The sequence below is a fragment of the Nelusetta ayraudi genome, unplaced genomic scaffold, assembly GCF_046127955.1.
Source record: "Nelusetta ayraudi isolate G7.1 ecotype Tasmania unplaced genomic scaffold, CSIRO-AGI_Nayr_v1 ptg000130l, whole genome shotgun sequence".
NCBI lineage: Eukaryota > Metazoa > Chordata > Actinopteri > Tetraodontiformes > Monacanthidae > Nelusetta > Nelusetta ayraudi.
Genome location: NW_027466180.1, coordinates 717,817 through 734,011, shown reverse-complemented (window position 1 = coordinate 734,011; position 16,195 = coordinate 717,817). Strand labels below are relative to the sequence as shown.

Below are 16,195 nucleotides of genomic sequence, written 5' to 3'. Positions count from 1 at the left end.
CTTCTTTACATTTGGACAGCCAGGAATTCCCAACGCACGGCTCCCTGAATGTTCCCAACGTTTCCCAATAACCTAAGATGTTGTTTCTTCTCCTTCCTCGTCTTCTTCTTCTTCTTCCCATGACACGACTAAGGAGTCCCAGATGGACACAGGTCCTGTTTATTTACCCTCCTCACATAAATAATACAGCATGGAGACGCTCCACCACGGAGCCCACATACAGTGTTAAAGCATTTTTTTTTTAAAAAGCTGGTGTATAAATAAAGTCGGGATTATAAATATGTGCGCGCACGGCGGCCGGGACGTGGTCACTTTGGGTGAAGTTTGTCTGGACAGCAGAAGCAGAATCAGCTCGTCGCGACATTCTGACAAAATACTCACGGTGTCTTTTTCTGTCTTTTGGTGTCTTTTCTTCCTTTTTCCGAAAGGTACAGAGCGTCAGGCTCCTCCCACCCGGCATCGTCGCAGTAATAACTTAAAGCTGCCGACCATAACCTGGCTGAACAAAAATAAAGCCGCCGTGACCGCCTGACCTCCTGACCACCTGACCTACTGGCAGCTGAGCTCGGGGTTGCTGAGCCACGCCCAAATCTGCATCATCTGCTGCGGTGTCCGCGGGTGCACCAGCATCAGCTTGTGGTAGGCGCAGGGGTTGGAGCGCATCTTCTCCTCGATGTCGAAGGTCCTGAAGCCCTTGTGCTTCTCGGGCGCCAGGCCCAGCTTGCGCAGGCAGATGCCCGTGTAGACGTCGTCGATGGGGTAGAGCGCCACCTGGCGGGAGGCGTTGCGCAGGCGCGCCGCCAGATTGCCCGAGTACAGGTAGCCGCCGCCGCCGGCGTAGGGCGGGTAGGTGCCGGCGTAGAGGCTCTCGGGGATGAAGTACTTGACCTTCTTGTCGCGGTGCGGGCGGGCGTTGGTGATGACGTCGCCCACGAAGAGGTCGCGCGACCGCTGCTCCTCCAGGCCGCCCAGGAAGTCCAGGATGCGGCGGGTGTTGACGAAGACGTCGTCGTCGCCCTTGAAGATGAAGCGGGCGCCGGGGCAGCGGGCGTGCAGCCAGTCCAGGAACAGAACCTCCTTGACGGTGAGGTTGAAGAAGGAGTCGCGGTGGTCCCACTGCAGCAGGTCGGCGTGCTTGCGGCTCTCGAAGCGCAGCATCTCCTGCAGGTCGGGGAAGTGGTCCTTGGCCACCGTACGGCCCAGCAGGAAGACGGTGGCCACGGTGCGGTTCAGCATGCGGCCCGCCCGCCCCCACGTCTGGCGGATGGCCTGGCGCCGGTCGAAGTGCGGCGCCAGCGACTTGACGGCCAGCAGCAGGAAGGGCGGGCGCTGGCAGAAGTTGGCGGGCGGCTCCACCGCCACTTTGTAGGAGCGGCAGTGCATGTAGAGCAGGAAGTCGTGGAAGTGCTGCGGCAGCAGGCTGTAGTCCTTCACCTCGGAGGTCACCCGGAGGTTGGGCTGGCAGGAGTCGCCGGCCTCCTCCTCCTCCTCCATGGCGGAGGTGAGGTTGAGCCAGTAGAGGGCGCCGCCGCTGCCGTTGGGCGGCGTCATCAACGGGTTGTTCCGCAGGTCCAGCATGTGCTGCTGCCGGTTCCAGTAGGCCGCCGGCGGCGCCAGCCGCGACCAGAAGGGCTTGGAGGGCACCACGATCTTGGACTGGCCGCTCTTGTCCTGGCCGCCCTGGCGGCTGACCAGGAGGAAGATGAAGAGGTTGACCATCATCACCGTCACCGCCAGCTTCAGTTTCCGGCGGGGCATGGCCATGGCGGCGGCGGTGGCGGCCTGCAACCTGCACACACACACACACACAACAAACAAATCAATGTTATGGATACACCAACGTTTTAAAAATGAGCCCATCATAACGATGGACGGCGTTAATGACTTTGATTTCTTCATCAACAGTGCGGCAGTTTTTTAATTTGGCTAATCAGTCACTATCATAGTGGCTCCATAGAACTGCCTGTAGAGGGAGCCAGTGGGGGATTTGGGACTAGGGATAGAGTCACAGATTAACCTGTTATTGCCCCACTGGGCCTGTCGGCGCTGTGATCCGCAATCCTTTTCTGCGTAATCTGCAAATCATCAGCGAACATGCTATTTGTGTTTCTCAGCCAGGCGTCTCGCCAGGAGACTCTGAGCAGTGGACAGGTTTGGTCACAGCGTGAACTTTGCCCAGAATAACTGACTAACTGACTAACTAACCCTCCGTAAAAACAGACCGCCTGACGTCACGTACTGTGATGCTAACCAGCCAAGACACACACACACACACACACACACACACACACACACACACACACACACACACACACACACACACACACACACACACACACACACACACACACACACACACACACACACACACACACACACACACGGTAACCGGTTGCCAGGTTGTAACTTGTTTACCCGTTATATATATATTATATAAATGCCCTTGCAGCAGAGGCGACTTTTGAGGAGGAGAAGGAGGAGGAACATCTGCTCCTGAAGTGACAGCGATCCCCGGCAGTTCACTCCGACGGTGAGAGGAGGAGTGTGAACGCGACCTGAGCCTGAGCGGGTGTGTGTGTGTGTCCCGCTGCTCCACCGGCCTCCTAGCAACCACCTCCACCACCAACACCACCTCCTCCTCCTCCTTCTCCACCAGCACGACGCTCTGCTGGGCCCCTGTTTGCTCTCCTCCACTTCCTCATCCCCCTCCCCTTGTTTACCTCCTCTTTTGATCTCACACACACACACACACACACACACACACACACACACACACACACACACACACACACACACACACACACACACACACACACACACACACACACACACACACACACACACACACACACGTCATCTGCTCCGTGTCTCTCTCTCTCTTCTTCTTCTTCCGCTCGTTTCTGGAAAATGTGTGTGTTTTTTTTCTTTTTGGCAGACCGGTCGGGATGGAAGACGTTGACGCAAAAAAAAAGGACGACACGTCATCCGGAGGAAATGTCTCACTTATCATTCACAACTTGTCTTTCATTTTAGCCCCCCCCGCACATCCCTCATGGAGAATTACGCTTTCCAGTCCTCTGCCGTCTCCCTACAAAGCAGAGGACTTCTGGGAAACGTGTGTGTATGTGTGTGTGTGTGTGTGTGTGTCGGGGGCAAAGACCAACGTGAGCTTCCGCACTGATCAGCCGCTGGAAATGCACGGCTAAACAAACACTACCTGTGTTAGTTAGCACGGTGGCACTCGCCTCGGGCTAACACACGTGGTTCACATTTGCGAACATTAAAAAAAGAGAAAAAAAAAAAAAAAAAAAAAAAGAGTACGACGCTCTTTGTGACTGCACAAAGCAGAAGAGGATCAAAGCGCAGCGGCTTCGCAAGAGATACACAACTAGCAGGAAGCACGGCGGCACGCTAGTCATCAGTCTGCAATGCAAGTCTGCTCAGAGGAACAGTTCAGCTTGAAATGAATTTTTATGTTGTGTTATGTTGGGCTTTCCATGTGTTTTTTTGGTTTTTTTTTTTTTCATGTATTGATTGATTTATTGATTTATTTTCAGGGTATGTTTTGTAATGCACTACACTGTAAACTACGGAAAACGTCTCAATGGAGTAACTGAACGGACGCAAAACTAATTTTAGAACCTTTTGTTTAATTGTTTCTTTTAACTAAGCCTTGAAAGGCGCCTGAAAAATTAAATGTATTATTATCATTATTATTATTAATATTTTCGAACCTGTCTGACAAATAACGTATTATCAATATCAATATTCACCAATGTTCTGTATTGAGGTGAACATGATGTATGTAATTGGAGACCAACTCCCGAGGGAAACGGGCTGGCGGTGGAGGGCAGCAGCAGTGGGCGTGACTGGTTCTCAGGAAGCAGAATCACAGAGTGATCTGGCTGTCGGGAGTCGACATGGGAAGAGGAGTCGGCCTCGTTCCGCCGCATTCCGCAGAAACCTGCCAGGAGTGGGATGTGGTAGGGGGTTGGGGGGGGGGGTGCGTCACTTGAGCCGCTAATGGAGCTCCTTGCTCCTGGTTGCAGGGCAAGTGCAGCGTTCTCTATTGTGCGGAGCCACTACCGAGACAGACAGGCAGACAGATGCAGCCTGTTGCAGCGGCATTAGCTGCGTTTCCATGACAGTTTTTCACAATGCAAAAGCGATTTTTCTAAAAATTTCCACAAAGTACAACTGCCATTTGCAGGTGTTTGCAGGTGTCAAAACCTTTTCGCAATATTTGAGAAGTTTTTCGAAGTTTAGGTGTTCATTCATTCAGTCGTTCACCTTCTATACCCGCTTATTCCTATTCAGGGTCACGGGGGTCAGCTGGAGCCTATCCCAGCTGTCTTAGGGCAAAGGCAGGGTGACACCCTGGACAAGTCGCCGGTTCATCGCAGGGCCATAGAAACAGACAACCATTCACACTCACATACACACCTACGGACAATTTAGAGTTTTCAATTGACCTCACATGCATGTTTTTGGTCTGTGGGAGGAAGCCGGAGAACCCGGAGAGAACCCACGCAGACACAGGGAGAACATGCAGAATCGAAAACCCACGACCTTCTTGCTAAGGCGGCAGCGCTAACCACTGCGCCACCGTGTCGCCCAGTTTAGGTGTTTCCATTACCAATTTTTTATTGCAATATTAAGATTTGCGCAATTCTAGAGGTAATGGAAACGCATCTACTGACACGATGGCTGGATGGCTGGATGGATGGCTGGATGGATGGATGGATGGACAGACAGACGGGTGTGTCTCTGTGGTGCCGACGTTGAACTCTCTCCTCTCTGAATCCTTGCAAAACCAGTATTTACAGTGTCTGAATCAATATTGAACAACTGCAACTTCAGCCAGAGTGTCGCTGGCACGGAACTGCTACTTGTAATGAATGACACATCGGAGATAAAATCGTATAATTTTCTACATTACATCTACAAAGACGGACGCCAACACAACCTCTGTCGCTACCTATGCGCCGTGTTTCCCTCTGAACACAACAGTGCTGCAAAGGGAATCCTCTTATTTTCAAGCTCCGACAGAAACGGCAGTGAAACAACAACAAGCTGATCCTGACCAAGCGACTGGAATCCAACCAGTTGCCAAAGAAATAAACCTCTTTTCCCTGCGCTACCTGTTGGTCGCACTGCACAGTGACTCGCTTCCTGGCAGCGGCAACAGCTGCTGCTGCTGCTGCTGCTGCTGCTCAGGTGGACTTTGATTGATTTGCAAGCCTGCGGCAGAGCGATTACGTCTGCACCAATCTGTTGGACAATGTCGGCCTGTGTTTGACCACAGTGGTTTTCACCTGATAAAGAAAGGTCGAGCAGGTCACCTGGGCTGATGAGATGGCACAAACAATGGCAGGCTGAGACCACTGAGTGTGTGTGTGTGTGTGTGTGTGAGAGAGAGAGAGGGGTGGGGGGTTTGGGGGGTATCATTGTGATATCCAAGATCTGAATGAGTTTCTGAACAGCATCAGAAAAGAAAAGCCTGCTGCTGAGTGGACACCTGATCTCACACTGTTGAGAGTCGAGACCCGTGACTACGAACCAGCTTATAGATATGTCGACAAAAGAAGAAGAAGAAAAACGGGTTCGTAGCCACAACCCTGATGTGTGAATGAGTGAATGAATGAGTGGATGGGAGCTGTGCGATCCTACCTGTGCAGGTTGGAGGTTCCTCCTCAGCTGGTGTTGTCTTGGTGCCTCCTCGCGGCGCTCTCACCCATTCTCGGCCGTGGCTCCGTGGAACGGCAGCCAATGAGGGGGCGGGGTCGGGGGCGGAGCCAGGTGAGAGGGAGGGAGGACGGAGGGAAAGAGCCTGTGACAAAACAGAATGGAAAAAAAAAAAACAGTCAGGAGCTTTGAATAAGTAGAAGCGACTAAGACAAACAACAGTTGGCGACGGAAGAAGTGAGCAAATACAGAGGATCCCTGAAAAAACAACACAAAGCGCAGCAGAAAACACAAGTTTTATATGGCTTTTTGGACAAAGCCGGGACCTCAGTCAGTTGCTCATCACAGACATTTGTTTTCCCCACAATTATTATTTTCAGCCGAAGCACTTGAAGCATCGCTGACGAATATAAGTCACTGTTTTGTTTGCGGCTATAAATACGAGCGTGTGAGCGAGCAAGATGCAGGCCGTGCGACAGCGGCAGGGTTCAAATAAAGCAGAAACACTTGTTAATAAGTGACGCAGAGAGGATTGTACAAACAGAGGCTTTATAAACATCAATTCCTTTAAGCTGACACTTATCGCATTTGCACTTGCTTTCTGCGATGTTATGATCCTGTATTGCTCATGCAACTTTTCACTTTTAACCCTGCTGCTATCTGGGCCAGGCTTCCCCTGGAAAAGAGGTCTCTGTATCTCAGTGGGACCGACCTGGTTAAATATAAAGGTTAAATAAAAACATAAATTAAAAAAATCAATCTTGTAGCAAGTTAAAAAAAAAAAAAAAAAAAAAAAAAAAAATACTGAATGATCTTTTCACAACATTTCCATGAGTTTTTTTTTTTTACACCCATTTTTGTGTCCAACTTATTATCTTATTTTGCAGAAATTCACTGTAGTCGTGCGGCAACATTTCCAGCTCGCCATAATCCCTCAAGAGCAGAATGCGACACTTGAAACGAGTCCCTCTGGCGCTCCAGTCAAAACACACTGTGCATTTCTGTCAACACGGCTGAAGCCAGAAACAAACAGACTGGGAGGGGAAACCGCTCAGGTACAGGACACCGGCACTGACGAGGTGAAAAGATTCCAGAAAAGCACACACGGGGGCGTGTGTGCTTTCTTGAAAGACAGCAGGTTAATCATTAGAGCCAATCGGAGAAATGCTTTTCCTGAGCCAACGGTGACACACCTGACCTGACCTTCGGTGCAAAACGTTAACCAAAACGCTGGCGGCGATGGCAACGGTCACTCTCACGTTATGCAATTATTGCCAACAAAGTGGGAGCAAACAAGGCCAAAGTTACTGAGCGACAGAACGTCTGCAGACTTCACTTCCGTTCCTTTTTTTTTTGTTCTCTGTACAATTAATAGCGATGCGCCAATAAAAGGTGTGAACGGTGACTAACGCTGAGGGTTTGGTGGGTTCTTTACGAAGGGTTTATGTAGTAGTGGTAGTAAAAGAGCAAAATAAATTCAAAAAATTTTCTTTCCTTCTCAGTTAAAACTTCGTGAGCTGTGAGAAAAACGAAACCAACGCCCCCCACCCCAAAAAAAAAAAAAAATTCTGTGATATTCTCCAGTAATTCATGGTCGAGTAGAATGCACGACCAACACACACACACACTTTGCAGCATACTTGGAGGTCGAGGTCCAGTGACTGTGAGAGAGAGAGAGGTAATGTGGCCGAAGGGTCACATGGTGCAGTGGAGAGACGCCATCGAGCTGTAAATAGTCTAGAGAGCTGCTGCTGCTGCTGCTGCTAGTGGTGGTGGTGGTGGTGGTGGTCCGACAGCCGCTGGCTGACCGACCAACACCTTCAGCTGGCACCAGAGCCCTGGGCAAGATTACACCCAGGCCCTGCAGTGTTTTTCAACCAGTGAGATACTGTCAGGTGCACCGTCCAATTTCACTTCATTGATCGAAAAAACAAACAAAAAAAATAAAATAAATGTGAGCCTATTTTCCTCCGAGTATATCAGCTCTGTGCGTAAACAGTGTCTAAACAGTTTTCCCAGGTTTCAAACTGAGTGGGTATCAATAAATTGAGAGACTGCCTGTATATGAGGCTAAAAAGTGTAATTTTATAATATTTTTGGTTGGTGGTGTGCTACGGGATTCCTCCCAATGTTAAAATGTGCCGTGGCTCAAAAAAGGTTGAAAATCGCTGGTCAAGTCATCTCATGAACAAAAGGAAAATGGAAAATGAAACTGAACGAAATGAGAGAAGGTTTCTCAACGACGGGACGGAAACAATGGGAGGCATGGCCACTCGTGGGGCGTCCGCGCCCGCCTGGCAGTTGGCCTGCATTGTTTGATGCTTTTCAGTGGATAAGGAATGGTGATCAGATCAAGGAGTTCCTGTTTTTTTACGTTCTGAGGTGTGTCTCTTTTGGAGATGACATCAGGGTGGAACTCAATGAAACACGTGCAATGCTGAGCAGATGGAATTGGACGAGGGTCCAATGGTTGGTGGCAGATGAGCCACTTGGCTGCTTATCATTGTTCTTTACAGACTTTGAACCTGTATAACGAGATTTGCCATAAAACATGCAGCTGAGCAACTGCAAGTGGTACTTTGAAATGCGGCACACACACACACCACACACACACCACACACACGACTCAAAAATAGAACGGAATTTCTAATTATCAACAAATACTTGTCACTTGGACTCTGTACTCGAAAGGTCAGCTCACTCTATGGAGTGACTCACTCACTCACACTCAACATAATCTAAACTTACTAGATGTATGTGTGTGTGTGTGCGTGTGTGCGTGCATGCGTGTGGGTGTGTCTTTGTAACAGTACTCGGCTAATGCATTACACCAACGTGCCGAGCTAAATCCTGACACATGACGACTCTGACTGCGACTCCGAAAAAAAAAAAAAAAAAAGAGTAAAAAAACAAAACAAAACAAAACGCATGCGTCATGCTGTAATCACTTTTAAGATACTGTCATGGGCACAATACAGATTAACAAAACCAAAAAAACAGTCCGTCTTAAAATAGTTTCGTAGCGACACAAACTTTATTTGGACCTTCATCTTTAACGCTGCACCACTCACTTGTCTTAATATTTACAGAAACTGAGCAAAACCACACACACACCACACACACACACACACACACACACACACACACACACACACACACACACACACACACACACACACACACACACACACACACACACACACACACACACACACACACACACCTAACAGTGGTCGGCTCAGGGTAGCTCAGGGCAGCTAATGACCACTGAGGAGGCCATTGGGAGAATTGCGGGAAGCGGTGGCCCGAAGACAATGGCCAGAAACACATGAAATGAACTGTGTGGAGCAGGAGGGGGTTTAGGTGTGGCGGTGCGAGGGGAAGAGTTGGGGGGGTGGGCTCTCAGAACACACAGCGGTTCTGTGAAAGCAGAATTAAGGCGGTGAATGCGCTCCCATTAAGCCCTTTCAATAATGCAGCAGTCTGACCGCTCTGGGTAAACAACATTTCCTTTTGAAAATCAATCAATCAATGATAAACAGGAAATCCAATCTGAGGCCAAAAAAAAGTGTTTTCCACCACAGCTTCCATAGAAGTTGCCTCTTCTGAGGACATTAACTTGATACTTTGGGCTTATCACCTAAATTTGCGTTACATAGACAGACAGACAAGACAGACAGAACTTTATTTATCCCCAAAAGTAAATTCAACTGCCCTGCAGCTCAACAACCACGCTTCCACTCAGGAAGCCATAGCACATAATAAATATTGCATTAGACAATGCAAGTGCAAAATAGAAATTGAATTGAAGAAAAAAAAAATTGTGTGTGTCATTTTCTGTAAAATGACACACACACAATATTATGCAGCAACGCCTGAAAATGCTGCTGCACAGGACACCGAGGAATCCAAACAGGCCAGAACAGACCATAATATCCTGTTTCAGAGCAACAATGATGCGTCTCCATTATGATGAAAATCGCATTAATATAATCAGGTTAAGCTGTGAGCATTAACAGTGTGTGTGTGTGTGTGTGTGGGGCACGACAGCGCTCACAACTCATCCAGGGCGAACCAGGAACCTCACACAACCCCACCATAGACGGTTTTCGGGCCGGTCCACTGAGTGGAAATGAAAAGGAAAGGAGCCCTCGGCATCCTGAACACACTGAGAGCCACTTATGGAGGAGTGATGGAGCTCTGATTGGTTCCTGTGTCGTTGGAGGGCAGGGAGGGCCGGCCCATCCGTCATCGGGATCTATAAACAGATGTTGCGCGTCCTCCGGGACGGAGGGAGTGAGGGGGCAGTAGTGAGGAAGTGGGTACGAGGCAGAGAGGAAGAATGGAGACAATGGGGAAGGCAGCAGCGTCGGAGTGTTTAGGAAACTATCTGGAGGGAGAGTCGAGGGGCGTTCGGCCCCACTTTATACCCCCTCCCTCCCTCCCTCCCTCTCTCACTCCTCTGAAGTCACAATAACCGACTTCAGCGTGCAGCCGTTAGGAACGAGGCTTGTGAAACTGTTGCCTGTCAAACTAGTTCCTCAGTGACTAAGAAGGGCAGACGCCTCACATGACGGCCGACTCCAAACACTGGCATCCTGTCGTCCAGGATGTGAGACTGATGTGAGGTTTGGCGTGGCCGAGGTTAAGATCAGCAGCACATACCTGAGCGCATCTGCGCTCCAGCCCATTAACTAAACTGTTTACCGGAACAACAACGCAAATAGATATTTGTCATTTGTGGCGTCACAAGCGCACTGAGGTACACTGCCAGTCAAAAGTTTGGACCCATACTTCTGATTTAATGGTGTTTCTTTCATTTTCATGACTATTTGCAGTGTCGATTGTCACTCAAAACTATGAATGAACACATATGGAATATGTATCAAACAAGAAAGTGTGAAATAACAAGTTTTATATTTTAGATGATCAAGAATAGCCTTCATATTACATATATATATATAACATAATATGTAGGTATTTAACTTTTTTTTTCTTTTGCCACATTGATCCGCCTATCTTGGCCAAATATTTGACGTCTTCAGTGTGAAACTACAGTGCAGAAAGTAGTAGAGATAAAGAACAAACAGGCGTGTCCCAACTTCCTGGTCGTGTGTATTTTTCTTACTACTTCATTTTATTTCCACAGATCCCCCGAAACACCACAAGCCTTTCAGTTGCACCCTTACAATCGCGGGTTTAGGCACATTTCCTCCTCATTGTCTTTTGAGGTGTTTTCCCAGCCGTACACAAGCATCCGGCGGCCCCTGAAACTTTCTTCTACAGACATGACACGGTCCACATGGCGACAACGACTAAAGGTCTCTTTCCAAAAGCAGAACACCATGTAGGTGAGAATCTATTCACGCTTTCACATCCACATTAAAGAAGAGTTGTGCAAGACGACCATTTCTTTCTTTTTTTCTTCCGACAGGCTGAGAATAAGGCCGGCGGCCACTTCTCCTGACGGGGTGGAAAAAGCCTCTTGAAGCAGCAGCAGTACCAGCAGCAGCGGTGGTTCATCTAGTACAAATACATGCAAGGTATCACTTACATAAGGCCGCTCTCTCGCTCTCTCTGCGCTGTAGTTTCCATTATCGGCGACCATGGTATCAATTTATATTTGCCCTCGCTGACAGTAAAGACTTTACGACGGCCGCGTGCGACTGCAGCTTGATGCAGCGACAACAAGGTGTCTCCCAGAACCAAAATATGTCATCATCCGTGGTCTTTGCATGCTGATCGTGGAGATGGACAGAGAGCAGCGGCAGTTACATCATCGTGTTGACTATTTTTTGAAAACCCTTGAGGGCACAATTAAATAAACTGGGAGTTTCCTCTCCCACTGTGAAAAATTGAACTGGATTCTCCACATTCTCAGCTAGTTTACCAAACAACTACTTTATCACTTCATCCTGCTTATCTTGCATTCTGCCACACACACACACACACACACACACACACACACACACACACACACACACACACACACACACACACACACACACACACACACACACACACACACACACACACACACACACACACACACCTCTTTAGGCCTGCTGTTTCCACCTGCCTTTAAAATCTGTCCCCAGTGATCCGATCAGGAATGGACGGCCGCGGGTCCACGTGCTCCAGCATGTGACCGGCGAGGCCGCTTGTGATCGGCTCTCGCTCCCTAAATTTACATGCAAATCAACACGGCAAATATTCCACGGGCGGAGGCCGAATGCCTCGTTGTTTTCCGTTTGCGACAAGCAGGAGGCCGCGGCGCAAGAAGCCCGGTCTGAGTGACAGGGAAACGACAAATTTAAAAAAAAAATTGCAAAAAAAAAAAGAGGAAATTAGCAGGCAAATCAATGCAGCAACATACAAGTGTTGATGAAGAAGCAAGCAGCTGGAGAGGAGAAGAGCAGGAAGAAAAGGCTGTTCATCAGCTCTGCTTCTCTTCTGTTTGTCCCAAAACCCAAGAGGACAAACCACACAGCAGAAAATCAATCTAATGATGCAATGCACTGTACATTAGTTTACTTCCAGGCAATTTTCCCAACAAAAACCATTAACTTGGCAACACTAAAGGACCCCGCCCACTCCCACACCCTAAAAAAAATCCTACAGTGCTCCAATGTAGGGCTGAGCATTTACACAACAGGGCTTTATGGGTGGAGGTCCATTATGATATGGCTACTGCGGGTTGAACATTGATTTCCTGTCACTTGAGCTGCAACAAAGCACGTCCCATTTACCGCCAGCCGCCACCGATTCTACTGAAACACATTTTTCTGTTCTACAGCCTTCACCAGGCCTGCAAGCAGGGAGGGGTGGGGCCTGCTCGCCGTCTGTTGCTGCTTGTCTGTCGATTAGAGCCTCTTGCATACGGAGACTCCAGAGACTCTGCCCAAAGAAAGCGGTTCCAACGGTCCAAAGATCCAAAGAATGTTAAGATTCAGACTTCCTGTGATGAATCAGCAACAAACCAATATAGCTTATTGAAAAAAGGATAATAAATAAATATTTTTCCTTTATACTGTGTACATTTGTAAAAATATTTATACTTGTTAAGCAACTTCTGGATGGATGCAAACTGCATTTCGTTGCTTTGTACTTGTGACATGTGCAATGACAATAAAGCTGAATTCTATTCTATATAGATTTTTTTTCTGATGTAACTGCAATACTATACGAGAAACAAGAGCAGTTCTTCAGACTGTGTTCTGCTCTGCATGAATGAAGACACTGCTGGCACTGACCTGATGGGACGGTCCCATAATTAGCCACGTCCCAAGGCACCTGCAGTTGTGCCATTTGGGCTGCGCTAAAATTACTGACCTTGAAACGAAAGGCAGACTGACTGGTGAAGCACCAGATTCCGATCAGACATCCAGATGCAACTTGAAGCTCATTTGAAAACTCAAGAAAACATGCTGCTGTTACTATTTTTAAACTGCAGGGACTATAAAGTTTCACAGGTCCCGTTCCACGGGGAGGTGCAGACGGTCGGACTGCGTCTTGTTAAAGAGAAAAACCAAGTTGCTTCTTAACCCTAAGTGTAAATATTTCCAGCCATTTACCCCCAAAAGGAGATGCGTGCAAATGCAGGGTTTTTGAGCAAGTCTGTGACTAGCCAAGAAATCCAACCACTTCATCAGCCAACTTTGAGAGTCGGGGCAAAATGACAAGTACAACATGGCATCCACAACAGGAAGCCAGGAAACCACTGCCATATGTTTCCTGGGATGACTTATCAATAATCCTGGAAATGGAAAAGCATCGGGGCAACATTAGTCTTGCTGAATTGAAAGAAAAAAAAAATTGATTTAAAGGATAAAATGGTTGGCAACCACTGCCCCTAAAAACACAAAAAAAACAGTGTGGCGTTTTTTCCAGAAACACTCCCCCCAAAAGTCTCTTTGTCTCCTTGCGAGAAATGTTATAACATTCACAGTGCCGGTGCTGCTTATCACTTGACACGTTCCTCCGTTGAGACAAGGGCTCACTTGTCCAAAAAAAAAAAAAAAAAACTAAAGAAAAACAGCATGTTCCTTCGGACTGTTCTGTCAGGGGACACTCCAAACCACACGACACGGGACGTTCAATGCCCCATAAACATGTTGCAATGCGTTAAACCAGCTCACATCTACCATCACAACATCCTGATTCCAAAGGTGAAACATTTCACTGACATTTGACAGTTGGCTGCGGCCAAGCAGTGTTCAAAAGGGGAAGGAAAAACGTACGTGAAGTGTGTGAAAACTACAGAAAAACACCTTCATCCGTCTGTTTCAGGTCTGAGACGACGTCTTGGAAATATGAAGGACGGACAGCGGAGAGAAAGAAAAAAAGAACTAGTGCTTACTTTCTGTCTAATATTGGAGCATTCACTTGGCTTTTTTTTTTTTTTTTTTTTAATTGTTGGTTGGTTGGTTAGTTGACAGGAAGTCAATGCCAGTGTGTTTATACTCGCTCCATGTGCTTTTAATGATAAAACTCACTCACTAAAACCCTCATATCCACTAATACAGGAATGTGCCAGAGGAGGGGAAAACATGTGTTAGTTGAGAGAGAGAAAAAGAGAGACAGAGAGAAAAAATAAAAAAATCAACCACCATTTTTTTTTTCCTAACTGGGGTCATTAAATGGAATATTACGTGTAGCTAGACAGGAACCAGCTGGTTCACTTTCGATGGCCGGGGGCAAAAGATTTAATCTTTGAATTTCTGATCCTCCTTTGAGAACAAACAAACAAACAAACAAAACAAAACAAAACAAAACAAAAACTCCTCACCCTGAACTGGAGTCACCCTGTTGCTGCTGCTGCTAACCAGCAGCTCCAGACTGAATTGAAGTCCCGCCAGACCGTCAACCCAAGTCGGCGTAACGGCAACCCCTCCCAGCACCCCCTACTCCTCCACCTCCTCCGGCGAAACGCGATAAGATGGTGGGATCATTAGTAGTAGTCCGGCTGCTGCCTGCTGCCTGCTTCTGCTGCTGCTATCTGCTGCTACCTGCTGCTAGCACTCAGATGGTCGCCCGCGATATTTGCACCGAGGGGGTGCGAGAGTCACTTCAACCTCACTCCCAGACGCTCGGTCAGTCCCGGACCGAGCTCTCTCTCTCTCTCTCTCTCTCTCTCTCTCTCTCTCTCTCTCTCTCTCTCTCTCTCTCTCTCTCACACACACACACACACACACACACACACACACACACACACACACACACACACACACACACACACACACACACACACACACACTCTCTCTCTCTCTCTCTCTCTCTCTCTCTCTCGCTCTCTCTCTCGCTCTCTTCCCGGTGAGCCTCGGTGCGGAGGCTTCAACACAACACGACGCGACACAACAAAACTTACTTTTTGACTGCCGGTGGCGCGGCGGCGGTGGTAGTTCAGCCCGAGGATGACTGGTGTAGCTCCATGTGTGCCGTGTTATTATTGTTGTTTTGTAGTTGGGTTTTTTTTTTTCCTCCCTCTTTTTTTCGTCCTTCTACTTCTTCTTCTTCTTCTGGGAGGCAGGACGACGTCGTCTTGGCACCGCAACCTGCTGTTGTTCACACTCCGACTCACTCCCCGGATCCTCCAGTCACAGCAGCAGCGGCAAACAGCAGCAGCGCCGCTAAAGTCCTGAGAGACGGGAAGAGGAGGGGCGGATGGGGGAGGAGGGGCAGGGAGGGGGAGTGGGCGGAGCAGCGGAGTCACGCTCGCGCACACACATGCTGAGCAGAGAGAGAGAGAGAGAAGCCTAAAGCGTGTCACAAATAGGTAATAATAATAATAATAATAATAATAATAATAATAATAATAATAATAATAATAATAATAATAATAATAAAAACAATAAAGGCTATTCTGATTCTGTGAGCTGCTGAGGAACTTGTTTGTCATAACGGCTTGTGAGATTAATGCTGAATAATATCTGATATAGTTGGACAACAGTTTTCATCAGCACTGTCTCTTTAGTCATATGATCAAGGCCAAAGAAAGTAGATGTGTTTTTGGCGAAAACAAAATTTAAAATTTTCATTCATCAGGTCAGGGGTCCCGACAAATCAGATATGACTTCTAGGAACGTGTTTGTTTATTGTTTATTCATTCATCCATTCATTCATTTTCCATACCCGCTTAGTCCCAAGCTCAGGGTCACGGGGGTCTGCTGGAGCCTACCCCAGCTGTCATAGGGCGAAGGCAGGGTGACACCCTGGACAAGTCGTCAGTTCATCACAGGGCCACATAGAGACAAACAACCATTCACACTCGCGAATGCACACCTACGGACAATTTAGAGTGTTCAATTGACCTCACATGCATGTTTTTGGAGTGTGGGAGGAAGCCGGAGAACCCGGAGAGAACCCACGCAGACACAGTGAGAACATGCAAACTCCACACAGAAAGGTCCCAGCCCGGAATCGAACCCGCAGCGCTAACCACTGCGCCACCATGTCGCCCTTGTTTATTCATTTTTCTTATAAAATCAGATTATTCACCAGTTTTCCTTAG

General features: G+C 47.9%; 1 protein-coding gene across 1 annotated transcript; it reads right to left on the bottom strand.

Moving 5' to 3' along the window:
* Positions 1 to 416: 416 nt before the first annotated feature.
* On the bottom strand, positions 417 to 15,318 carry b3gnt2b (UDP-GlcNAc:betaGal beta-1,3-N-acetylglucosaminyltransferase 2b). The gene is made up of 3 exons (XM_076050786.1): positions 15,053 to 15,318; positions 5,671 to 5,830; positions 417 to 1,789 (listed from the first exon to the last, which is right to left on the bottom strand). Exon 3 carries the CDS (start codon positions 1,762 to 1,764, stop codon positions 550 to 552), a length of 1,215 nt encoding a protein of 404 aa, XP_075906901.1. The 5' UTR covers positions 1,765 to 1,789; positions 5,671 to 5,830; positions 15,053 to 15,318; the 3' UTR covers positions 417 to 549.
* Between the last annotated feature and the right edge of the window lie 877 nt (positions 15,319 to 16,195).

What these genes read in the sequence shown, in the direction of transcription:
- b3gnt2b (XM_076050786.1), bottom strand. Translation starts at nt 1,764, where the DNA reads ATGGCCATGCCCCGCCGGAAACTGAAGCTGGCGGTGACGGTGATGATG.